The sequence below is a fragment of the Actinia tenebrosa genome, unplaced genomic scaffold (assembly GCF_029948245.1).
Source record: "Actinia tenebrosa isolate PJP-AT-01 unplaced genomic scaffold, QUT_ActTen_1.0 PGA_scaffold7__59_contigs__length_16204524, whole genome shotgun sequence".
Taxonomy (NCBI): domain Eukaryota; kingdom Metazoa; phylum Cnidaria; class Anthozoa; order Actiniaria; family Actiniidae; genus Actinia; species Actinia tenebrosa.
This window is the reverse complement of record NW_028292584.1, coordinates 410,571-435,913: the sequence shown is the minus strand read 5'-3', so window position 1 is coordinate 435,913 and position 25,343 is coordinate 410,571. Positions and strand designations below refer to the sequence as shown.

Here is a 25,343-nt window from a genome sequence, read left to right as displayed (position 1 = left end):
AAAAACAGCCATCCTTTAACTCGCTACTTGGGGTTGCCTCAAAAGATACTTTCTTTCTCTCTTTTGGGGCCAATAATTGGGAGTGAAAAAAAGGATTTTCTCAGGCTATGTAAAACTAATTGTCAACTTCAACACAAAAAATCTACTTAATAGCATTTGATAACAAATTTTAATAGCATTTGATACAGATTTTGATATATGCAAACACACAAAAAATATGAATAAACATTGAATTAATAGAGGAATGTTGTAATATGAGCTTGTCTTTGTACAGCTGCAAGCTAATTGCTATTCAAATCTCCATTGAAACAACTTATTTTTGTGAATCAATATAAACACACAAAAATATTAATGAACCTGCTAGAGAAAACAAATGATTGCTGTAAGCTAGTCTATGTACAGCTGTAAGCTTGCTATTCCTCCATTGAAACATCTAATTTATTCTGGTCTATTATAGTCTGTTGAATTTATTATCTTTACAAAAAAAATATATAACAGATTGTCATCAAAGACAAATTAAATTAGGTTTTGTTGGATGTCAAACAAGGCATTCCAAGGACATTATTTTGTTAGGGGAAAAACTAGTTTGCTATGGCTCATTACTATTTAATAGTAATTACTTGTTATAACTAGGTTGAGGGAAAAACTTGGTTGAGTTGATGTAATTGCAGTGCCTTTGGGGTCTGTTTTAGGGAACATATTTCCAAGATGGCATCTATTTAGTCCCCTAAAACAGCCCCACAATGCACTGCAATGCCAACTCAACCCACTTTTTTCTAACCATGCATGCTATAGACCATTTTCTCAAGGTTTATATGTGCATCTAACTTGACAGGCCACAAAAATGAAAAATGCAAATTCAGTAAAATTGAGAAGCCAGTTTTATGTTTAATCGAAGAGGAGAATAATCAATTTCATGAATTCTTATCAAAAAAATCTCATAGAAATGTATAATAATTCTCATTATATATAAGCTCCTGTTCTGGTATATTGTGGCCTGTCAAGTTCCTTAAATTTGGATGCGCATGCAATCTTGAGAAAACGGTCTATATATTGCTAATATAATGTCATAGAAGTACCTTTAATTTCATTGGCATCCAATAATGAAATAATATACCATTGATTTGTAGATTTCCAAAAATTATTGAGAATAAAAGCAAAGAATAGTGAACTGAATTTGTATATTTCATAAAGCATATAATTTATGTTCAAGCATAAAGGTTTTCAATGTCATAATGTTATTAACTGAATTATTTAGACTGCAATCACAAAGTGTTTTACTTTTACCGTTAAAAATAATATAAACTTATATTATAATTATAATCTTAGGATAATGAAAATAAATGCCTAAAAAGATTTCACTCTGATTTTCAAATACTTTTTTGAAAAAATAATAAATAAGGTAAGCACTAATTTTATTAAATTGAACTTTGTGAAATAAAGTATAAGTGAGTCATGTTTTTAACCATTAAATATTACTTTAAAATGACCTAATATTAAGTATTATATCAACCCTGTCAATTTTAGAAAACCTATTTTTATGAGCTGCATTCATTTTAAATTTGTGTCTTTAATGCTACACTTGAGCTGTACTGGAGAGCAGACTTGTTCAGATCATTCATGTTTATTGGTCTGAGCATGGTTTGAACAAGGGTTTCACTGCCATTATCTCCCCTAAAGAAAGAAGATTCAAGATTAAAGTTTAGGGGCCTGTCACTAATGACAAAGAGAGGGAGGTGAAGAGCTGATGCTGTGGTGGAATTTTTTTCAGGCAATTAACACGGTATTGTGAAAACAACACTAATGGGCACTTCAAATATAGAGTGCAATTCAAATATCAAAATACACAGTGGTACCTGCTCAATTAAGGTGTCAGCTGAATAGAGACTTGTTTACATTAAATATGGGAATGTACGAACGTAATGTACTTACGATTCATCACGTCTGTCCTTCAAGTAGTCCCTTACACAAGACATTGCTGCAACCCTACCTGATGATATTTTTGATAGAAAAACACATTTTGATTAAAAAATCACCAATTTTAATTTAAAAATTGAATAAGGTCAATGGTAACATAAAAACATCAAGTTTGGCTTAAAAACTTACAGACTTCTCTTAGATCACTACCAGAAAAACCATTAGTTATTGAAGCTAATTCATTTAAATTAAGAAACACCTCATCATCTACCTGGAAAGCAAAATCAGAAACAAATTGGCACATAAAAAATTAGGTCCGCAGCTTTGGTTTCAATAGAGGTTTTTATTTGCACTATCACGTGATGGCAGCCATGACAGGGGGCAAAACAACTGAATCTTGTCTAATCTGATTTTTATAAGAAAGAATTCAATTTCCCAGGGGAGAAAGACTCTATTGTTGTGCCTCCTGTCATGGCTGCCATCACATGATGGTGCAAAGCCTCTATACTAAAACTTTAACTTACGTTTTCATGTCCAAGGATTATTCGAAGGATTTCTTCTCTTTGCTTTTCATTCTAAGGAAAAATTTGAACTGAGCAATGCCATTATAATCTTTTATCATTTCAGGCAACATATCATTGATCCCTTGAGAATAATATTTATCTTCAAATTAATAATGGGGTTCATCGACACATTCTCACATTGAAATGGATTACAATGTGTTTACGATGTGCGATTACAATGTATTTACATGTGTTTCATTTTTTAATGAGAGGTTCACTTAGTTCAAGAGAACAGAAGCCTAAGAAAATGGCTGAAACTTGCGTGCAACAATAATTAATAATCTTTCTATTGCACATGTTCCATTGGGAGATGCTCACATGTGAACAACATCGTGAGAAAGGTTTCATGGGGGTCTTATACCCAGTGTGCAATTTGTTCTGAAACTTCTATCACAATGCCATTGCACACAAGCTTCAACTACTGTAAAAGTCTTAATGCATAACATGGCCTTCAGACTCTATATAAGACTAGTTACAATTATTATAATTGAAAGAATGGCTGCTTACAGGAAGCCCAACATGGAATGATGCTGGCATTCTTCTTAATATTGCTTTATCTACATCTTGAGGTCTGTTGGTTGCACCCATTATTATCACTTGGCAGTCACGATCAGTAAGAAGCCCTTTTGTGGAAGATAAGATAAAATGAGAGAAATACTTGGGGTTTATTGTTCAGGGACAAGGCAACAGGTATTGAAAAAATTCTGAGTTACTAGTCCACTATACGTGAAAAAAGTTTGAAATTTAACCCATTTCCTCCAGTTTTCTGTGAATGATATATCATCTCATTTACCACAAATTTCGTTATCTAGCCATGAAAATGTTGTGGACTCTTGACGCGTAGCTGAGGGAGTCCACAACATATTTTGGCGGCTAGGTGACCAAAAAAGGGGAAAATAAGAGGAAATACCAAGGAAAACTGGAGAAAATTGTTGTTTTGCCACAGTTATTTGTCCTTAAAATTTTTAAAAATTTATTGAATGAAATTTTATCAATACCCTGAAGCAGCCTCTGGGATGATCGAAGTCAGGGCATGGACAACTCACAAATCAAACCCTGAAACAACCTCTGGGCTGATCTAAGTCAGGGCATGGCTAACTCACAGATCAGACCCTGAAACAACCTCAGGCTGATCTAAGTCAGGGCATGACTAACTCACAGATCAAACCCTGAAACAACCTTTGAGCTGATTTAATTAAGTCAGGGGATGGAAAACTTAGAGATCAACACTCTGACACAAACTCTGTGTCAGAACAAGGCAAACTCGGTGATAAAATTGGAATTTATGACTGGAATTAAGATTATCAGAGATATATATCTTCAGTGTTAAATACTGAGGTTGAAGTACTCACCATCCCATAGGCTCATAAACTGTGCTTTCATCATTGCAGTGGCCTCATGATCAGTTTTATCTCTTGCTCTTAAAAATGAATCTAAGGAGAAAATGCACTGCTTCAGTATGTCCCCTGTTGATACATTATTGCACAGTAGCCAGATGTTTTAAATGCCCTTGTGCTCAAAATAAAATGTAAATTGCAACATTATGACAGTGTATAAGCATGGTATTTAGTAAACTGTTTTATAAATATAATAACGCTTGTTTGTATACAGGGTTAAAATGTCTGGTTCAATAATACTGGTCAAAATGACTGGCAAGGCAAAGATTTAACCAGACAAGTTCCAATTCTGGTGAGAAATTGTTCAAAAACCAGCAGTCATTTTTAGCCCTTGTATATAGTACGTACCTATTTCATCAATGAAAATAATACATGGCTGCAGCTTAATAGCCTGAAATAGCAAAAACAGTATAAACACAGAGTTAGTGTAACCTTTTTTTACTAGACTAATTTTACTTTGCCCATGAAAGAATAATCATTCAAGTCGACGTAACACGTAGTAGGAGACCAAAATTCCATTTGTTTTCAATTTATTTTACTTGAATTGTTAGTCACTAAATTATTATATACAACTTTGTTTCACAGTCCAAGTAAAATCACTCTAATTGAAATATTTCTTTACGAATGTAGGATTGCCAAAATGGTCAGTTATAAAAAAGTTTTGGGAAGCACAATAAAGACAAAGAGCCAAACAAAATAATATTGAGGAAGATAGCTATTCCAGACACTCAGCATGTTTGTGGCTGTAAATTCAATTCCTGTCTTACCAGTGAAAACACTGCAGCGGCTAGCTTCTGAGATTCCCCATACCATTTATCAGTCAGAGAAGATACTTGAAGATTTAAAAATCTACACCCTGCAAGTAGTAGACAGATATTTCAAAATTATTGTGGGATTCAAACCATAGTAGAACCATTGTGTCATATTGACTTATTATATCCCAAATAAAGGCATCCAAGGATATATTATGATTATAATGATTATATTTTTTTCTGCGTTCGCTCCAAGAGCTAATGTTATCATGGGAGATTACACAGAACATAATTATGATTTTTTAGGAGTTTTTAGGAAAAAGAAAAAAATAAGTAAATAAATATATTAGAGAGAAACAAAAAAAAAAAAACATACATATATAGAAAAAGTACAAAAAAGAAAATATATCTACAAAATCAATTAATAAGCGTTCTTTACTCTATGCACATACAAATCTTTTGGTGTCTATCAATAATATTGTTGGACACTGACACTCAAGAACAGTTCTTGATTTTGCTTAAAAGTTAAATGTCGAGAACCACATAGAATAAAGTTTACTTTATCAGACTCAGAAGTAAGTCGTTGGAAAAGCTGTGAGGAAAGCGAAAGCTGATTTTGGATATATTATGATTATGTTATTTCCAAATGTATCAGCCATTTCAGTCTCAGTTTCTAAGTTCAATGTTTTTTTTTTTTGAACTTCACAATGATTTTGCAATTGAGTGTTATTGAGATATCAAAGCTGTGTGTACTTTTTATAATTTGCATTACATGGACAAAAACAAAAACAATAGAAGTTTCAATATTTGATTGCGTCCTCCTATAAATAACAATTTTCTATCAGTTTACTAATGTCAACCAACCTGCTTCTTTTGCAGTTGCCTTAGCAATCATCGTTTTACCACATCCAGGTGGGCCGTATATTAAAACTCCTGGAATAGTATTCAATAATCATGAATCAATAACTGTGAATCAAGTATTAGTGACATAAAACTTCTGACTGGTTTTCATGGTAAAAAAGCAATCTGAGAAAGGGGAGGAGGTAGAAACATTTGTTTGATGTTCAAGGGAAAGCTTCCAAGAAAATTTTTAAAATATGGTTTCCAGAAATGCGTTTGATGATTGAGCCACTGTGTGGATAGGGGGATTTGGATAGGGGAGGGGGGAGGTAAAGAATGAATCCTTAACAAAAGGGGGGAGGCTACCCCATCACTTGGCCTTAAATAATTTGCCCATGGAAGGACTAACACAGATTTCTTAAAATAGCAAGCAGCTTTCCATTAGCTTAACTCACTGTGCTAAAGGGAAGCTGGGAATCATAGTAAAGGAAGAATGAAGCCCATACCTTTAGGAGGAGCAAGAAGTTGTGATCCTTCAAATATATCTCTTTGTCTTATGGGTAATATCACTGTTTCCTACCAAGAAAATAGAATTTTAGCCTGAGTGTTGCTCCATAACACTCCCCCCCTCCCAAAACCACACACACACAAAGACAAAAGTGGAGCAAAAAGATAGAAAACTCCATACTCTATGACTTAGCACTACTCAAAACAAGCTCAGCTCTGCTTGAACATGAAGAAGGAGGAGTCAAGACAGAGGGGAATGAGAACGAAACAACACCAGTATCTCACTATAGAGGAAGGAAGGAAGCTTGTCAGCTTGTCAAATCTAAATCTTGTAAAACATTTAATCCCACTTTTCCTCAGCGTGCGTTCAATCCGGTCTTTTCTTTCAAAGTCTGTATTTACAAAGAAAATTCCGGATGTGACGCAGGCTAAATTTTCCTGTGCGAAAAAAAAAAGTAAATAAAAATTATCTTGTCCCTTTGTGATCTCTTTTGTGTAAACTTTTAATATGAATAAATGGCCCAGTGTTTATCAATATTAGTACCTTAACCTCCTGAATAGTATCTTGAAGCCCACCAATCTGTGTCCATTCTACTGGTAATGACAGGGGGTCTACCAAGTCGGCAGCTATAGCTAATTCATATTCACTCAACTACAATGGAGAAAAATATAAAAGTTGAACCTAAATAGGATGTCTTCAGGAAACATGACTTTAACTGGATATCTTTATTCGAATAAATTTTGCTGTATTACTTATTTGAAATCCAAAACCTTTTTTAAGATGCTTTTCTCTCTAATGAGATTCTTTCAATTTCAAGATACGAAGCAATAAATTATTTAAAATTTGTTTGCCATCCAGCTGAGCCTTCCTCAAGGGACCTTTGGCTGAATTGATTTGTTGTGAAAGTGATATATCAGCATGTTACTGTTTGATGGGTCCAAATAGCCTATTCATAGTAAACTGGATATCACTGGCATCATTAACGTGAACTTAATATCTTCAAGCCACATTCACAAACCAAAACTGTTAGCAACACAAATCAGAAGTGATATTTTCACATGTGAGGATATGAAAAATATGTCACTGAGGTCCTGGATGTAGTAAAATACGAGTGGCGTACTTCCCAATATGACACTAGTGTCAATAGAGCAGTTTTCGACTATGGAAAGTTCAGTGTCTTGTTGTGACCGCCTTTTTTCAGAAATTTAATTGACTGATTCTTTTCTTATACACAATGTGATTGGTAAATATGGCAGTTCATGACCTTGGCGTGGCTGTGTCCGTGCCATGTTTATACCATTTTCCGGCTATTTGATATTCTGGAGCAATGTGATTGGTCTGGCGTATCCCTTGCTGTGTCACGACTGTGTTCATGCCTAAGCTTTTCACAGTCAAAAGAAAGCTACTCTATAATAAATCCATGTGAGTCCTCGTGCCTTAGCAAAAACTAGGTTGCTGCTCTTCAATCTTAACCAACCTAAGCTTCCACGTTATTTAGTTTATACTTTATTCAATATTTTATTCAATATTTTATTCACAAAATTAAATTTAGTTACATAATTATGATACACTCAGTAATAAATGATGACAAACACAATCACCATGACCGCAACATTTGATTGATCATATTGATTAGCATATTATTAAACGTAGTAAAAAATCGCCAGCAACAAAACAATACTTATCAGTTTGAATTTGTTTTACTAAGTACTTACTTTTACACCTTCCACTCCAATTTTCTTTAACAACTTTTCAGCCTAAAGCCGGGATTGAACGAGAACGCATTCACTAAGAAAATTCAAAAATTCCTTCAAACCACAAATTTCTAGACTCACTTGTTTTTGCGCAGCTAAGCGACTTTTTCTTGTCGGATCAAAAGCTTCCATTATCCATTTAACGCCATAATAGGTGAGGGTACCAATCAATAGTGCTTGTAAAGCAGCACCAATGTATCTTATTTTTTGATCAGGCATTTTAAAAGCCTATTTTTTGGACGTATTTTTTCGCGTTTTGAAAATAAAATTTTTCCACATGTGTTGGTCAGTGGGTGTCCATACAGCGCGTGCGCATAAGCAGCATAACAATCGCAAAGGCGCATGGGATTGTCCTCTTCGATCTCTTCAAAATCTGCCATCGATCCAATAAACAGAGTTAGTATTAAATCCACAAATATCTCTGCATTAAACGAAACATCGAATTAAATTTAGTCGTTCTATATAAAGTATAATCTGTGTTTTATAGAGATATGTTGTTATTTTTACAGAATGGCGCCACGAAAGGGTCAAAAAACACCGAAGGCCGAGGAAAATATTACCCTAGGTCTTCAGGTACGACTATTTTTGGTAGCAACTGTATCTTTATTTAAATGTTATACAATGTGGCATTTTCCTCATGGCCAATTTTGACATGACTTAAGAGTTGTCATAAATTAGAGGACTGATTTTAACTTCATAATATTTTTAAGGTTGGTGAGGGTGAATTAGCATTTGGAGTTGCTCACATTTTTGCTTCATTTAACGATACTTTCGTTCATGTGACTGACTTGTCTGGCAGGTAAGACGCCCAATGTTTTTTTTAATATGTCCAGTCAAGATATTGCTACCCCACATACTAGATAACATATTAGAATTAATACGATATAGCTATTTTATTAAGCTTTTTATGTGTGGTGTATGAAATTCTTGTTTGTATGCGAGATTTGATGGCTAAATTGCAGAATACCTCGTTCTATTAAGACATAGGATACCTGACTCATTAATTTTGACTGCGTAGCCATGTAGCCACTTCGTAGTTATTCCTCATTCTATTAAGTCAAGACATAGAAAGCCCGACTCATTAATTTTGACTGCGTAGCTGTGTAGCCACTTAGTTACACCTCGTTCTATTAAGACAAGGAAGCCTCGCGCATCAATTTTGACTGTGTAGCCGCGTAGCCACTTCGTAGTTATAAGTGCCTTTCTGTGGCAGGGTATTCTGCAATCGCTCCGATTTGATATATCCACACTTTCCAATTTCAAACCATTTTATCACTGGGCCAAGTTGGTATGGCAGTGCATTTTTGGTCTATTTTAGGGAACGAAATTCACTGCTAGTAGAGCCTATTTTCCTTTTGTTTTGGTGGAGTGAGAAAAAGAGACTCTGCCGATGTAGCAATGCAACTCAACCTAATTTTTTTGCAATTGAGAAAGGGTAAAGTTCAATTAGTTTTGCATTGTAATCGTGGATTTCATGTTAGGTCAATGTAGCCTCTGGGTAGAGCATTGGTGCCACAAAAGATTTCATATTAAAATATATTGTGAAGGGCACCAAAATGGCCACTTTTTTTGTCTTTAGATTCTCTTGGGAATGTTTGCAACCCATCAGTTGACCAATTTAGGTCACAAAAGAATGACTAATGACCATTCCTCTGTTTTATTGTTGAAATTGTTTCATATTTTCAAATTTTTGTTCACCAGGGAAACAATCTCCCGTGTCACAGGTGGAATGAAGGTCAAAGCAGACAGAGATGAGGTCAGTGATAGCTTTAAATCATACTCAAATAATTCAAAAGAATCCTCACGATAAATTTATTAATTACGAGGCCTAAAATAACAGTCATTGGACAATGTCCATCCAGAATCAGAACTTATCTGTCAAATCTTTGCCAGTCAATTTGACCAAAAATGTTGAGTCAGAAAAGAGGTACATGTATGACTAAGCTAATACTTATTTGGCTGGTCATAATGAGGGTGACTGACCAGCCATCATTTTTAGCTCTAAATTAATTGATTAATGATACCAAAAGCCCCACCATCTTGTTTTTTCCTTATTCCTTGTTTTTCTCAAATAGTTATTCTAAAATAGTTAACCTATACTTCGGTGTTGAATTTCAGGCTTCCCCCTATGCTGCTATGTTGGCTGCCCAAGATGTTGCAGTCAGATGCAAGGAGATTGGTATCAATGCTCTTCACATTAAGCTTAGGGCTACTGGTGGCAACAAGTAAGGATTAATATATTACACCTACTTCGGGAAGACTCTTGCTATAAAAATGCTGAAATTCATAATAAATCAATAAAGCTAGTCACCTGAAAAGTTACAAAGCTGAGACCGACAAGGAATATGGATAAATACATTTTACATGTTTCATGGGTAGATACATTTTACATGTTACATGATCTTTTACCAGTTACAAGTTCATCTCCTGTGAGAAACTATTGAAGGCTCAACTTTTGATAAGAAATGTTTCCCATGATGATCAGCAGTCTCAGTTTTGTCAGGTTTTGGTGACTTCCTTTTATTGAAATAAGCATATAAGGTGCCCATCGCAATACTACCTAATGTTTAATTGGACTTTACTATCAACTGTAAAATGGCTGATTTGTGGCTGCTTTACCCATTGGTTTTTATAATCATGCAATAATTGATAAACTATAAATTATTTGAAGTTTTGGAGTTGACTTGGGGACAATTAATATGCAACTAGCAACTGATAAGTCAAACCATGTCAAAGTATCTGTATACATCTGACTATTTCTACCAACTAAAACCAGAAACCAAACATACACATACAATCTCTAAGATCCTTCAAGCTTCCAAATGTTAATTTTCCCCAAGTCAAGACACAGATATTACCAGGATTGACATATTTTGATAGGGCCAAACAAAAAAATTGTGTTTTCTGTTGCGCAACTGATCCTAATTTTCTTGCCAATTTTTGCCAACCCTAATTTTTTTTTTCATTCCCAAATGCACCACATGGTTCCCAGTAAGCTCATTTTCAATCTTGCATCAGTAAAACAGTAAAAAAAAAAATCAAACCTTGTTTGGCCTAGTAAAAAGTCAAAAAAGACCCAAAATATTTTGAATAGTTCATTTATTGGTTTTGTAATTATTATTATTAATGATCAATATGAACAAGATTTACAATCTGGTATTTTATTTTCAGAACTAAGACCCCAGGACCAGGAGCCCAGTCTGCATTGAGAGCCCTTGCTCGATCAGGCATGAAGATTGGGCGTATTGGTAAGAACCAGATCTTGTGTGTGAAGTCCAAAATTAACTTACCTTGCATAAAGTTGCTGAACTTTTCTTTAAAGCCCTGAGATTTTCATTTGAAATGTACTGCATTTCTCTTATTTTTTGTTAAATCTTTTGAGATTTCTGATTGATTGCTTTCCTGAAAATTTCAAAGATCTATTTTGAACCATTGGTTTTTCTTTCCTAAACAGAGGGGGGATGATATAAGAAGTAATGCTATGCCGCATGATCTCACTTCCCAAAATTCTCACAAGACTGACCTAATACAATGTATCTAACCTAATTATCATGGGTAGCATGGTGGTGTATGCTGCTAACATGTCGCCTTTCACCACTGTGGTTCCAAAGGTTTGGGTCACTGGTTCAAACCCTGCAGACACCATAATATGGTGTAAATTTGCTCGTTGTATTGTTCTCTCCTGTGCTAGGAGGGTTTTCTCTGGGTTCTCTTCCTCCCTCCTTAAAAATCAATATGTGAGTTGAGCATTGAATGTAGTGATAGCGTGTGTGAGTGAAAAGTGTCCCTAATTAGTGGGAAACGCTAAAACAACTAGAAACTTAAATATTTCTTATTTATTTGCAGAGGATGTTACTCCCATTCCCTCTGACAGTACCCGAAGAAAGGGAGGCCGACGTGGTAGACGTCTGTAAATGTATTGTCTTGATAGTCAAGAAATAAAGCCAAATTAAAAACGCTTCTGTTTATTTTGTTTCAAAATTCGATTCACATTTTTATTTGACCCATACACCCCCCCCCCCCCCCAAGATCAATTATCCTAGTTGTGTTGGTTATATTATTCCATGTAGCAAATTCTTTTCATTGCTGTGAGTTATATATATCTAGTAGTGATAGAAGATTACTGCCGTTTTCTCAAACTATGTGTAACTCTCCTTTAAAACTACTGTTTAGAGCCATACAATGCTCAAACTGGCACCAAATGAGATCAGTTGTTATTTGGAATAAGATTGTCTGCTGCCATCAATCCTTTGATTTTTCTTTACATCATCATGGCCTCTTGCAGGGTTCCCACGGTCAGGGAATTATCAGGGAATTTTGATTTTTGTCAGGGAAATTTACAATTTATTGAAAAGTCAGGGAATTTTTGTCAGCAGTCTCAAATTCGTTTTGGTGATAATTATGCAATTTCACTTCAAAACGAAACTTTCTAAAGGTTTTCTGACATCGATACATATGATATCTTTGTCTGTGAATTTCCTGCAGTGAAACATGAAATGAGTTTGGTACCAGTTGCAGATTTATAGTTACTTTACATTAAAACGACTAAAGAGAAATGTGCCTCTTGGTCATTGAAATATTGATTTTGAGTGAGAACCCTGTCCATATTCATATGTATTCTCTTGCAACCGTTAAACAAAGAAATAATACCCTAGGCAATGACACGTTATGAAATTGGAAAACATTACGCCCAAGCGTGTCCAAGCCAAAGAATAAACACAGATCTTAGGACGCCTGTGTTCTCTTAAAAGTTACTGGAAAAAACTATTATGAAAAGACTTCCATGAAACTGATAAGTGAAATTATTAGTCCCAAAATAAAGATTATCCATATTGTTTTTTAAAAAACAAGGAGTCTCGGCCATTTTACACCCTTCCTAATAAAATGACATAAAAATGTCCATGATCGTCCATAGATTTGGGAGTGTGGGTTGCCTGTGGATACATTGATAGCGAGGCAGCTCGGCCAGTGTTTCGGTCAATGTTGTTGTACAAAATGAGATGAGTCGTCTATCGAAACCATGGATTTGTGGTTTGAATGGGAAGAAAACAACGAAGAACGCTTCTCATTTGAAGACAGTGATAGATTCGAAGAGGATTCATTAGGTTCCTGGATCTCGGACCCTGAAAGTATCTCAGCAAACTGGAGGGGATGGAAGAGGAATTCTCAAATCGGCTCGACGAGCAGTTATGAAAACGAAGCTCGAGTCGATAGCTTGATAGAATTGTGTGCAAAAAAGGTGGCAAAGTGTATTCCTTTTGAGACCGTGGAGCATACCTATCCACAAACTTCAGAACAAATTCAATTGAGGATAGCTTTTTGGTCTTTTCCTCAAGTAGAAGATGATATACGGCTATATTCTTGTTTGGCGAATGGCTCGCCGGAGGAGTTTTTGAAAGGAGAGCACCTCGTCAAGGCTAAAGCAGTTAGAGATGTCCTACAAATTGGTAAAACAGTCAAATACTGGTTCATAATCATAATTAAAAGTATTTTTGTGAAATTTAGTTAGAATTGCACTGTTATTGCGACTCGTTTCAGTCCATTAATTAGTCTTTATGTCAAATAGTTTTTATTCTTTCTTCCTTCCGTATGTCAGTCTGTCTGTCTTTTTTGTCATTTACGTCATAGTATTTTTGCCATGAGCAAAAATCATAGACTCTTCCACAGTCTCTCGCTCCTCTGTTCCGTCTCCACGCTTAGAGACTGTAACGGTACAATGACTGAAATGACTTATGAGTCCTGAAAACTTGGACCCAGCGTGCTTTGGGAACCAAAATACTCGTCCACAGTCTCTCGTTTCAATATTTTCAAGATGGCGGCGAAAACGAGAGAGACTGTGGACGAGTATTTTGGTTCCCAAAGAACGCTGGGTCCAAGTTTTCAGGACCCATAAGTCCTTTCGGTCATTGTACCGTTACAGTCTCTAAGCGTGGAGACAGAACGGACGAGCAAGAGACTGTGGAAGAGTCTACAAAAATCAGTGATAAAATAGTAAAATAATGACATCAGAAGATGATATGCTATTTTAATACCAATTTTTGGTGATCAATATATTATTATTAATCTGTCCTCAGGTTTTCACCTCAGTGGGACAATAAACCAACAACACAGCCCTATTCAAACCAAAGGAATGTTCAACGTAGCTGTAACCTTTGACAGAGGCCATATCACATCATGTTACTGCACATGCTCACCATCAGCAACATGGTGCGCTCATATCATTGCACTCTGTCTCTTTCGTATTTACTACCCTGACCAAGTATGTCTTAGAGCTCCTGTATCTGAGTATCTGTCGAGACTTTGCCGAGATCAACTGCAGAAGTTTGCTCAATATTTGATTAGTGAGCTACCACAACAGGTATTATTTATTATTAGTATAATTAATATATATAGTTATTAATTGATATGTGTAATCGACACGACGACATTCCAGAATGACAGACTTTGACTTACGCATGTGCAACTAAATTTTATGACGGCAACGTCATGCAAATGCCTTTGTCTTGGTCTCTCGTTGTCAGTGCGTAAAGTGCTTAATAATGGCCGGACAGTCGCTGGTCATACCAACCGACCAATTTAGTTTTAACTCACTCATACCTCGTTTCTGGTTCAATGTTCCTGGTCAAAATGACTGGCAAAGATTTGACCAGACAATGTCTGATGAACAGCCATTTTCTTAAGCCCTGGTCATACAAATCATATGATGTATTTTTTTCCCTATTATGTAGATTCTACCAATAGCACAAAGACTTTTAGATGAGTTGTTGTCCTCTCAGGAGTCTACTATTAACACCATGTGTGGAGCACCAGGTATATTTATAAACAGCAGAGTGTTTTTGCTGCTTGGATTGGCATTAAGGTGACTGCCTACTTTTGGAAATGGATTTAAGCTTTTCTTAAAAGTTCGATTTTCCGAATTGAAATTTAATGCTGATTCCAAATCTGGAAAGAAAAATAGGGTGTCCCAAGTTTTCGAGATAATCAGCATTTAATGGGAGCCTACGCACGAGCTTTTGGAGTAAAAATTGCGCCACCAGAAGTGATTAGAACAAAAATTTAGATTAATAAGATAATAGCTATTTGCAGACTATATGATTGCATGAATGAAGGTTGGTCTATCCTTCTACAATAATACATGGCTATTTTCGACAAAAAGACAGAGAGATACATTGATTTGTCATATTTTGTAGTTTTGGTGCTCTTAAAAAATCTCATAAAGTCGAACAAAAATCCCTACAAAAATCTATTTTTTCACATGTTCCTGATTTAAACTTTTCCTAAAATGTTGATATAACCTTGATTTTTAGGAGTTTTTTCGAATGAGCTATCAAAAAACATAGAGTCCCGTGCAAAATCTGAGGGTTTTGCCCTGTTGAAGCTCAAAATGCATATGGTTCTTCAATAAAATCTCGTAGATTTTTCAGCGGTTTTTGAGCGCGCGCACATCGTGGGCTCAAATCAAACGTTCAAAAGTAGGCAGCCACCTTAAACATGTAAATTATGTTTCTTCAAGCAAATTTTTCTTTAATTTTTTTTTCCCCAAGAGAAATTATCTTAATGAAACATAATTCACATTTTTAATAATACATATATTATCTTGTTCAGGAGCAGGTATAGCTCAGTTAGTTAGGCCATGGTCTTCAGAGGTTCAGAGTTTGATGTTTAGGATCTCCACATCTGTTTTGACTTCTCGCTGTTCTGTGTAGCTTTATCTTTAAATACCTGTAGTAAGGAGCACTAATCATCTGAGGATCGAGGTATGGGTTCACCTCACAGTGCTTTATACATGAGCCCTTGGCTTGGGAGAATTTGGCAGCCACTCTATCTTTTGTCATCTGCAAAGCCTTATTTTACTTCAAAATCTAAAGGTAGCCAACCCCGTTGGATTTTTTAAATGCGTTTAAAAGTAAAGTAAGATCTAGAGAGAAAACTATATTAATATTCTGGCTTTCTAGGTGCCAGCTTGAAATCGTCTGAGTCAAACACTGTAATTCAGTTAAAATTTTTGAACATAAAATAAACTACTTAAATCCAATTTTTAGACCCAACAGCTGGGCCTGCTGCTACAGACCAAAGCAGGTGGTGTTTAGATGAAAAAGCATTACAAGAGAGTGTCCGCAAGATGCTTGTTAGATTTTGTGGTCCAGGTCCACTTAATGATGTCAATGCCTTTTATATGTCTAACACTGCACCACCAACGGCTGCTGAATGGTGAGTCATTTGTATTGAATGACAGTGTCACTGGGAAGATTTTTGATGTGATCATCAACATTTGCATTGTGATGCTATGTGTGCAAGTTACTCAGAAAATAGCAAACCGATCACTGTACCATTGCAGAAGTTGTCGCAGTGGAATTTTAAATCTTGTCTCATAAATGATTACATAGTATCTGTTTTAAAGAGTACTACCAGGATTACAGGGCAATTTTATGTTATTTTTACTGGACAGAAAACAATTTAAACAATTTATAATCAATTTTTCTGGAATGAAAGTTTTTAAATTTTGAAATTATCTACTGTAGCTAGGTTTTTGAGTTTGTGGGACATAGCAACAGTAACTAAGGGGAGTCGGAACCATAGATTGGATTACAAATTTAAGAGTCAGTGTATTTTTTTAACATATTAGCATGCATGCAAATAATAATTACTGGCAACGAAAATTAAATTATTTTATTTTTTTGAAGTCACAATTTATCACAAATTAAACTCATGATAATAAATTTATGCATTCAAGTTTATGATTTTGTGAATAGCTGTTATTACAGTTGAGTCTGTAATGAGATATTCTTTTGTTTTCAGAATCAAACAAGTGAGGCTATCAAGTCGATACAATACTTGTTGTCTTATTTGCATCTCATTTGTGTGCATGCATAAAATCTGCTATTGCAAGCTTTAATTTTGATCTTATTTTCCAGGTCAAATCTTCTAAGACCCCTTAAAGGTCGTGAGCCAGAAGGGATGTGGAACCTTCTTTACATTGTCCGGGAACTCTTCCACAGAAGTGACTCTAATGCAGTCAGTCTTCTTTCTACTCTTACAGAGGAATGTCTAGCTAACGATCAAGTTGTTATCTGGTGGTTTGATAGCCGCAGTCAAGCATCCAGTTCATCAGCACATCGTAACCATGGTAATGGTTACCGTAACAACACCAATGCTGCTAGCACTGAAGCCACGAAGCATGCCTGTGCTGGGTTTTGTGATGAATTGGTTGTTCTTTGGAGGTTAGCAGCTCTTAATCCTAAACTTTCTAATCAAGAGAGAGCAGAATTGAAGCTAAGACTGGAAGCATGGCACCAGAATGCTGTAGACAAAGCCAGAGCTGGTGAGCAAAGAACTAATTTTATGTCACCAAAACATGCCTCTGAGGCATTTTTGGGGTGTTGTGCACTAGTATATTTAAAATCATCATCATCCAGAATAGATTTGAGCAGACAAGTTCTAATTCGGGTCAGACATTTGTCCGATGTCCTGCTGTCATTGTAACTCCTGCCCAATGTTATGAAGGATGCTTCATAGTGTTGACAGGCAACACTACGTATCATCACCATCATCATCACCACCATCCTATCATCATCATTGTCATCACTGGACACCATTGTCATTATCATCACCATCACCACCACCTTCATCGCCACCATATGGTGCTAGTCAGCTTCATTACTATACCCCTGTACATACTGTATCATCATTATTATATTCTGTAGTACATTATACAATGAGAGAGATGAATCTAACAAATAGAACGCTGGACTCTCTAGCGTTAACATTTCAATGTACTCTCTTGAATACCATCATTTTTTTTCATTCTTGGTTCATTACCAGGTCATGGTGCTGGATTTGAAGCTGCTGTCTCATGCTTTCCTGGATTTCTTCCTGCCATTGAGGGCTGCTCACTTGATTGGAGCAACGTCAACCTTTCCTCTGATAATGAAAAACCTAATACTGAAATGTCTGCTGAAGTTCAGACCGTCACACTTACTTGTGGAGGAGAACAGCTACCACTTCTAGATGCTAAACAAACCCTTCCTACCTGTCTGTCAGTCTGTTCTGGTTCCACTTCTGATGAACAGAATCTAGTTTGTTCATTAACTTGTATTCCAGAGGAAAGAAGTGCAGAACCAGAAATGTAAGCAAACAGTTTATACAATATTCAATGATACCAAAATAAGAAAGCAATAACATGAGATGTGCTTGAATCCAAATAGTAATAGGAATGCCCTGATGGGGGTAAAAATGGAAAACTGAGATTTCATTGTATTTAGTGAATATAAATGTAAATTATGGGATTAATCAGTGGCTTTCCACAGAATGACTATTTATCTGCTGAAATCCAATTAGAATTTGAGGTTTACAGAGGGAGGGAAACTTGAGAGCCCAAGGAAAACCCAGGGAAAACCCTTCAAAGAAGAAGAGAGCCTACAGGCAACATTACTGAGATGTTTATAAACTAAGGGTTGCATTCCAATCTGTCCCTGTTTGCATTGGTGAGAGGTGAGTGCTCACATTAGTAAATCACTCATGCTTCCCAACTATTTGTGTGTCATTAAAATGGGGCTCCTTGGCATAAAGGGTCTAACAATTGTATTTCTCTGTGAAATTATGTACATTTTTCACCTGAAAGTCCAATCTCCTGCTGTTTTGATTCTTTTGATAGAATGAAGAAAGACACAGAATTCCCTGATGTTACGCCTGTTCCTCTCCATAAAATCAATGAAGATCTAGAAGACCTCTGCACTCGTGCAGAAGCCTTGCATGTCCACGGGTATCCAGATAAAGCCAGAAAACTAGCTGTGAAACTGGCTGAGACAATCCTCAGCAGTGAGACTCAGCTTGATATGAATACTGCAAAGAACAAGAATGCCAAACCACTGTCTTTCAGTAGCACTACACTCGTCAAGGCTGCATTTTTATGTGGGGTGTTAGCTGAAGATCCCCACTGCCATCACTTAGCTTTTAGAGTTGGAATATTTGGTCTTGAAATGCCTAGACAGCCAGCTAAGAGCAAAGCTTTAGAGGTGTGTACTTCAGACTGATTAGTAGTAGGGAATACTTGGTAGGGAGGGAGGGGAGGCTCAGTGGTGATATTTGCTCTTGGGATCAACTCTAGAAAGACTGAATAGCACTAGGGAAGACTTGGTAGGGAGGTAGAGGAGGGTGGGGATGCTTGATCTTGGGATCCCTAGAAAGTCTGTGTAGCAGTAGGGAATACTTGGTAGGGAGGGAGGGGAGGGTGGGATATCTTTTCTTGGGATCCTTAGACATATTGATTAGTACTAGGGAATACTTCATAGGCAAATATCCTTGTTAGAGGGGAAGAGTAGGGAGGGGTAAATAGGGCATTTTTTTTTAATCAACTGCAAAAGTGGTAAACGTTGCATTCTTACATCATTTTACTACTAGGTGAAACTAGCCAATCAGGAATCCGAACTCTTTGCTCTTCTCAAGAAGCTTCCTCTAAGACAGGAAGAGATGATGGTGGTCAGAGAAAAGGCAAACTTGATCTGTCAAGGCAAGCTTCAGAGAGGAGGGGCCATTCTGCCTATCATGTTAGCTACCTTTATCTTTGAAGTACTGTGTTGTCCCAACTCTCCAAAGAAGGATGGTACGACTGTTGATCAGGGCAAAAAACTGGATGAGGAGATAGGCTACAAGGCTGCAGTCTGTGCTCTAGGTTGGTTTGCATTTATTGTACTACATGTTCTTAAGACACACCATATCACAGTGCCTTGCTTTTACATCTGAAGCTACAGGGGCTTTTGTTGATTAGTGCATGGGGGATCAGCCAAATCGTAAGGGGAGGGGGTTGTGAACTATTGCGGGGTAATGAAAGGGGGGTTATGTAATTGTTACTTCTACCATAGGGGGGTTGGGTTATGTTCGTGAAGCTTCCCATGTGATTTTGCCACCCAACCCCCCTCCCCCCCTTCCCCATGCTCTAATGAACGAAAGCCCCCTAATGGGAAGTACTGGAAGACTATCATGCATTCATAGTGCACATATTGCTACAATTGAAGTTTAAAATTCCTTTTTAAGGGGGGGTGGGGGGACATGAATTCATCATGGAGACCAGGTCAAATAGTCAATTAATTTATTTTTCTGTATCATTTATTCCAGGTATGAAACCAAATGTTCTAGAAACTACCTATCCTATTCTCTGTGAAGGTATAAGAAGACAAAGAGGGGACCTAGCAATTGCCTTGTTAGATTATTGCAAAGATGTACCCTCTAGACTAAAAGAGGTGAAAGCGGTACTCTTAGATAAAAGCAGATATGAAGGCCCAAGCTTTGTGAGTGAGGCTGAAAGACACAACGATGCATCCCACAATGACAGTTACAAGAAAAAGTCTGATGATACTAATAGTGGCCCAAGGTATCGAGGAGGCTTTGGTGTGCCCAGCAGACGAGGAAGGTATGTCAACCACAAACATTTCCTTCTTGGGCCAGGAGAGGACTCTGGGTTAAAAGTATCGGGTTTGCTGGTCAGAAATAAAAAAATAAATAAAATAAAATAAAAGATACTGGAAGTCTTTTAAAAAGGCCATGACTGGACGAATTTTAACCCCTAAGAGATATGTTGGGCATATATGATACTTTTACCCTGAAATCCCCCACAGGCTTGGGCATAAAGTTTTTCATTCCAGTCGAAATTTCATTCCATTGAGAACCATTTTTTTGTTTCTCCATGGTGCTTAAAATCCCAAATCTCTTTTGGCTCAGACAATCTTCCTCAATACACATTTCCTGGCACTGAGCAACTGGAGTACCATAGAGGAATTACATAGTAGTGCAAAGGGGCGAGACTGGAAAAAATGTACTGCATTTTTGGTTAGGTTTTTCAAAATAAATAACGTTCGATAAATGGTTTGTTTTTTCTTCAATTGGATTTCGCCTTTCATTTTCATCTAAATTGGCTGCCCTGTGTTTCAGGCTACATGTCACCCCACTAAGACCCATTTTGTTTCCCTTAACGCTTGATATTTCCAATCCCCTTAGGCTCTGATAGTCCTGTCCCTAACACTGTGTTTTCAATTTTCCTCAGTAGCAGTCAGAGTTCTTCAAATACTAGTGACAGCGGCACAGACAACAGTAGTCGTGGAAGCTCAGGACACAGTCGGCCAAGAGGTAGAGGTGCTGGTGGAAAATCCCAGTCGAAAGTCACGGTAACGGTGAACGAAGTGAGAAGAAATGAAGAAAGTGGTAGCTCTAGTGGCGTTGACACTGATTCGGCTGTCAATCATGGAAGTGCCTCTAGGGAGAGCAGTGCTCCTCACATTATTTCTGCTCAAGTTGTTGCTGTTTGTCACCCTGGCCCTCGAGGTTCTTCTAATGCGGGTAGCTCTCGAAGGAATCATGCGAGTGCTGCTTGTGGAAGTAATTCACCTGCTCATCATGCATCAGGTTTTAGGAACAACTCAAAAGAATGTGATGTGGACAGAAAACACAAGACATTCAGCCAAGAAGGTGCATTGGATACCTCAAGGACTGTCAATCCACAGAGAACAACTGGTAGGCCTACATCAGATCTCGATGGATCAGACATTGAAGAAGATATTGATGAACCAACAAGTGAGTCAGGGGGAGTCTCTCTCCCCCCTGATAATAACATCACTGCTAAGTTAGTTAGTAAAATTACAATTCCAGTAAGTCGAAATCCCAGTGAAAGCCATCCATCAAGGGACAATGAGTCAAGACACGCACATTGTAGGTCAAAAGAGCAAGATGATGATGGTTTCAGTGGTTCGCCGTCCAGGTCCTCTCCTAGTGATCTATCATCTAGCAACACCTCGTCTTCAAGTTCATTTGGGGTCCAGAAAAAGAGCACTGACACTTCCGGTGCGGTGGTTGATGTGCGCTCACTTTCAACGTGTTCAAGCAAAACGAACCAAAATGATGGTATAATAGGAAATGCAGGGATGTTACCAACTGCTACTGTCAAGGATTCTACTGCACTTGAAAAGGAAGCAGTCGTTTCTCAAGATCTGACCTCAAATACTGAAGAAGTAGCCATCGATCAGAATGGAAGTCCACCTTGCGAGGTAGGAGCCTCCGCTTCTCAAGACAGCACGTCCCAAGCATATCCCAAGGTTGAAACATCCGTAACATCATCTTCATTGACTCAAGCATCATCTAATAAGACTGAAGCCTCCGGTGTTGAGGTGGAGGCATCGTGTTCTGTGTCCTCAGCCACAGGAAGTCCAGCTGAAGGAGCTGCTTCCTCTAACATGGAGGCAGCAGCTGCAGTAGCCTTGCCTGCAGCAGAATCAGCAGCAAGAGTTAGTGTCGACGACACGGATGGAAACCAAGGACGTAACAGACGACAGGGCAGAAAGAAAAACAGAAAAAAGAAAGGTAAAAAATCTGCTGTGAATCAAGCCACAGAAGCAGAAGCGCACTTCATGTTTGAACTGGCCAAAAGAGTCCTTAGTAAAGCTGGTGGTAATAGTAGTACCTCGGTGTTTAGTCAACCTTCAACCAGTACCAACCATGCTGGGCCACATCGTGGATTACAATTATGCGCTTTTGAAATGGGTTTATTTGCGCTTGGACTTCACAATCGTACGTCGGTTAATTGGCTATCTCGGACGTATTCATCGCACGTGTCGTGGATATCTGGACAGGCCATGGAAATAGGAAGCACTGCTATACAACTTCTTATCGAGAGATGGGAAAGTAATTTAACTCCATCTGAAGTGGCTTCTATTGCAGACAGGGCATCACGATCAAATGATCCTGCGATGGTACGGGCAGCTGCTGAACTAGGGCTGTCGTGTCTGCACATGGCACATACCTTGAACCCAGGGGAGATTCAACGAGGTCTCCTTCAATGTAGAGATGAAGACACACAGCTTTTAGATAGAGCTTGTCAAGCTGTTGAAAGTGCTGCTAGAGGTGGTGGGGTGTATCCTGAAGTCTTGTTCGATGTAGCTAGACACTGGCACTACTTGCATGAACAGAGCCAGGCTGCCACCCCGAGGTCCCATAAAGAAGGCTCCCGAAATAGGGGACCCCAGTCTGCACGCACTCAGCAGCAGCCTGCTCCCTCGACACAACCACCAACCATCAATCCTTTCCAAGCTCCACTAGGAGGGCACCCAAGCTTTAACTCCCTCCCCCCTCCTCCTTATCAAACACCGGAACAGTATGTCCAGTTACAGATGCATCACCAAGTACATCAAATAATGAACCAAGGGTGTTATCCGGGGGGAGCCTCCTACAGACCTAGCAATCAAGTCAATTACGGATACCCTTTTATCTCAAGGCAGCATCATTCAAACCAGTATGATATATCAAGCGGTAGTGGTGGTCTCCCCCCTCCGTACCAAACAGCTAGCCCTGCAGTGTGTCAGTTTTCCAGTAGGTCATTTAATCAACAGCAAGGAGTTCCAGTTTCATATTACTTAAACAACGCGTACAGAGTCGGTATGCTGGCTCTAGAATCGTTGGCGCGAAGATCCCCCGATGACCGTCCGACTGTGAAATACTCACGTAGCCCACCTTGTAGTGATGATATTAGATGGCTGTGTTCACTATCAGCGAGACTCGGTACATCTTATCTTCACCGGTTCTGTGTCTCTGCTCTCAATGCAGTAGTTAGTCCTTTTGTACTGCATGACCTTGCTCTAGAGGCTGCGCGGCACCTCGCTCGGTCCAACCCAGCACAGTTGGCCATTAATCTGCGATCTCCAAATATCAATCCATTGGTTCAGAAAAGTCTTTCCATGTATGGCCAGTGCATCCATCATCACCTCATGGTCATGGCACAGTCTGATCATGAGGATTTTGTCGAACTGTTAAGGCACGCCAGGGGTGCGTTTTGTATGGTGCCTGGTGGAATGAATCAATTTAATGAGCTACTTCAAAGTATTCGGCGGATGTACCCTAAGAAGAAAGACTTGTGGCAGAAAATCATGACAGGACTAGCCAAGGCGTGACCGACGATGTATCTAGTTATTGAAATATTTAGTGACTTAACGGAAGTCACTCTCGCAAGTTAATAGAACGTTTATGTCGTATCGCAAAAGGAGAAGATCTTTGGTTGAAGAATATTGTCGACTAGATAAGGCATGGACGAGAGTTGAACATTTGGTGCAAGCAATTAATTATTGCACCCCAAGAAGGTTCATGATTTATCTAACGTGTAACTCGGCGACAATAGAGGTTTTGAACTATCACGTGACGGCAGCCATGTTAGATGACAGGAACAATATAATCATTTTACATGAGAAAGAATTTAATTCCCAAGAGCAACGGGATTTTATTGTTCTGCCATCTAACCACAGGCAGCCCAAGTTGTATTGTGGACGTCAGCACGTCATGGTGCAAAACCTATATTAACCTTTCCGAAATGTAAAGGAAGATTCAGTAAAGACCTGTGATACAAAGGATTGTGGGAATGAATGAGGGGACGAGAAGAAAAAGCTCCACCATCTCGAGTCACCAAACTGCCTTTGAATTTCGTAAAAATATATCGAACGATTTCCTTCAAAGTAATTCAGTAAAGATTGACCTATACATCTACTTCAATAAATCGGTTGACGGTTGGAGATCTGAAATCTGAAATCCGAGCAAGTAACACGATTCAAACTTGAATATTTCACGGCCGAACAACGTAGTTTTCTTTTAGATTGGAATATGAGGCATGATCTTTGTTAGAAATCTGATTTTTCGTATCTTGGCCATAAAACATGATAGTCGACTCAGACACACCTCGGAGCGTCATCGTCTTTCGAAATAGGTGTATCAATTCATTGACCAAAGTGTTCGTGTTAAATGATTCTTGTACGCTTTAAAGAATTTATTGATGTTTATTATGAAGAAAAATTTAGAAAATGAGATTAATAAATAAAGACTATTCTTGAGATATTTTCTGAAGTTATCATTATCTGAACATTTGGAAGTGATGGTACGTCGTGAAAATATAGCACGGATCAAGCCGTATTACACAGAAGTTCATGGATAACATCTGAAATGAAAAATAAAATGAATGATTGTAGCGTGAACGCTAAACCTGAGCTGTTGTGTGCCTTTGCGGCCATTCAAAAGTGGAGTAAAAAGGTTGGTCGAGTTGGCATTGCAGTGCATTGTGGGAGTTTTCAGGGACGAAATGGACGCCATCTTGGAAATATGCCCCCTTAAACATCCTTAAACATTCCCATAATACTCGACCAAGTCTTTTCCACAACTTAGAATAGCAAATGGTGGGGTCACATGATCTGTTAGTGGACGGGGCCCGCCGTTGATATTAGAGTCTATTAATAAGTTTTGAAATAATAGGAGAAGATCGTGAACTGCAAAAGAGTCCGGGGCCAAGTGGACATTTTGCGACTAAATACCAAACTATTAATTTGCTCAGTTACAGGAGCATTTTGCGGTACCCGACCTTTAATGAAACACTTCAAGGTATTCACTATTTTCCATACATCCATTCACTGGTCAAACACAAAGCATTCAGTCGAGGTTGCAAGGTTCAAATTTGAATAATCCTTTGAAAGTACCTTGGCGCCTCGCTGGAGCGCTTTGTGTTTGACCAGTAAACCAATCTATGGAAAATGGTGAATCCAGATGTCTAACCCCCGGCCACCAATACACACAACAAAGATAGCTTCAAGGCA

General features: G+C 37.9%; 3 protein-coding genes across 4 annotated transcripts; 2 read left to right on the top strand and 1 right to left on the bottom strand.

Annotated features, from left to right (window-relative positions):
• Nucleotides 1-150: 150 nt before the first annotated feature.
• On the bottom strand, nucleotides 151-8,025 carry LOC116290853 (outer mitochondrial transmembrane helix translocase). Its single transcript, XM_031697966.2, has 13 exons — nucleotides 7,813-8,025; nucleotides 7,693-7,734; nucleotides 6,521-6,628; nucleotides 5,976-6,045; nucleotides 5,494-5,562; nucleotides 4,645-4,733; nucleotides 4,226-4,268; nucleotides 3,833-3,913; nucleotides 2,988-3,103; nucleotides 2,442-2,492; nucleotides 2,107-2,188; nucleotides 1,933-1,990; nucleotides 151-1,674 (listed from the first exon to the last, which is right to left on the bottom strand). The coding sequence occupies exons 1-13, from the start codon at nucleotides 7,948-7,950 to the stop codon at nucleotides 1,557-1,559; spliced, it is 1,065 nt and encodes a 354-aa protein (XP_031553826.1). The 5' UTR covers nucleotides 7,951-8,025; the 3' UTR covers nucleotides 151-1,556.
• A 30-nt stretch (nucleotides 8,026-8,055) lies between these two features.
• On the top strand, nucleotides 8,056-11,689 carry LOC116290846 (small ribosomal subunit protein uS11). The gene is made up of 7 exons (XM_031697956.1): nucleotides 8,056-8,127; nucleotides 8,241-8,304; nucleotides 8,442-8,530; nucleotides 9,433-9,487; nucleotides 9,850-9,956; nucleotides 10,903-10,979; nucleotides 11,578-11,689. Exons 2-7 carry the CDS (start codon nucleotides 8,242-8,244, stop codon nucleotides 11,643-11,645), a joined length of 459 nt encoding a protein of 152 aa, XP_031553816.1. The 5' UTR covers nucleotides 8,056-8,127; nucleotide 8,241; the 3' UTR covers nucleotides 11,646-11,689.
• A 1,008-nt stretch (nucleotides 11,690-12,697) lies between these two features.
• On the top strand, nucleotides 12,698-24,594 carry LOC116290841 (zinc finger SWIM domain-containing protein 8). Of its 2 annotated transcripts, none has more exons than XM_031697951.2 (10): nucleotides 12,698-13,178; nucleotides 13,806-14,089; nucleotides 14,460-14,541; nucleotides 15,774-15,942; nucleotides 16,647-17,053; nucleotides 17,554-17,857; nucleotides 18,386-18,746; nucleotides 19,132-19,402; nucleotides 19,846-20,140; nucleotides 20,774-24,594. In XM_031697951.2, exons 1-10 carry the CDS (start codon nucleotides 12,752-12,754, stop codon nucleotides 23,661-23,663), a joined length of 5,490 nt encoding a protein of 1,829 aa, XP_031553811.1. In that variant the 5' UTR covers nucleotides 12,698-12,751; the 3' UTR covers nucleotides 23,664-24,594. The 2 variants fall into 2 exon arrangements, with proteins under 2 accessions (XP_031553811.1, XP_031553809.1); XM_031697949.2 differs by having other exon boundaries at nucleotides 20,771-24,594.
• The last annotated feature ends 749 nt before the right edge of the window (nucleotides 24,595-25,343 follow it).

Excerpts from the sequence above, each read along its gene's own strand:
- LOC116290846 (XM_031697956.1), top strand. The coding sequence starts at position 8,242 with ATGGCGCCACGAAAGGGTCAAAAAACACCGAAGGCCGAGGAAAATATT. Across the intron at positions 9,957-10,902 it reads AGGGCTACTGGTGGCAACAA|AACTAAGACCCCAGGACCAG; the intron begins GTAAGGATTAAT and ends TTTTATTTTCAG. Across the intron at positions 10,980-11,577 it reads CATGAAGATTGGGCGTATTG|AGGATGTTACTCCCATTCCC; the intron begins GTAAGAACCAGA and ends ATTTATTTGCAG.
- LOC116290853 (XM_031697966.2), bottom strand. The coding sequence starts at position 7,950 with ATGCCTGATCAAAAAATAAGATACATTGGTGCTGCTTTACAAGCACTA. Across the intron at positions 3,104-3,832 it reads GTTTATGAGCCTATGGGATG|GGCTTCTTACTGATCGTGAC; the intron begins GTGAGTACTTCA and ends CTTCCACAAAAG. Across the intron at positions 2,189-2,441 it reads TAATCCTTGGACATGAAAAC|GTAGATGATGAGGTGTTTCT; the intron begins GTAAGTTAAAGT and ends TTTGCTTTCCAG.
- LOC116290841 (XM_031697949.2), top strand. The coding sequence starts at position 12,752 with ATGGATTTGTGGTTTGAATGGGAAGAAAACAACGAAGAACGCTTCTCA. Across the intron at positions 13,179-13,805 it reads TAGAGATGTCCTACAAATTG|GTTTTCACCTCAGTGGGACA; the intron begins GTAAAACAGTCA and ends ATCTGTCCTCAG. Across the intron at positions 17,054-17,553 it reads TGTAGACAAAGCCAGAGCTG|GTCATGGTGCTGGATTTGAA; the intron begins GTGAGCAAAGAA and ends GTTCATTACCAG.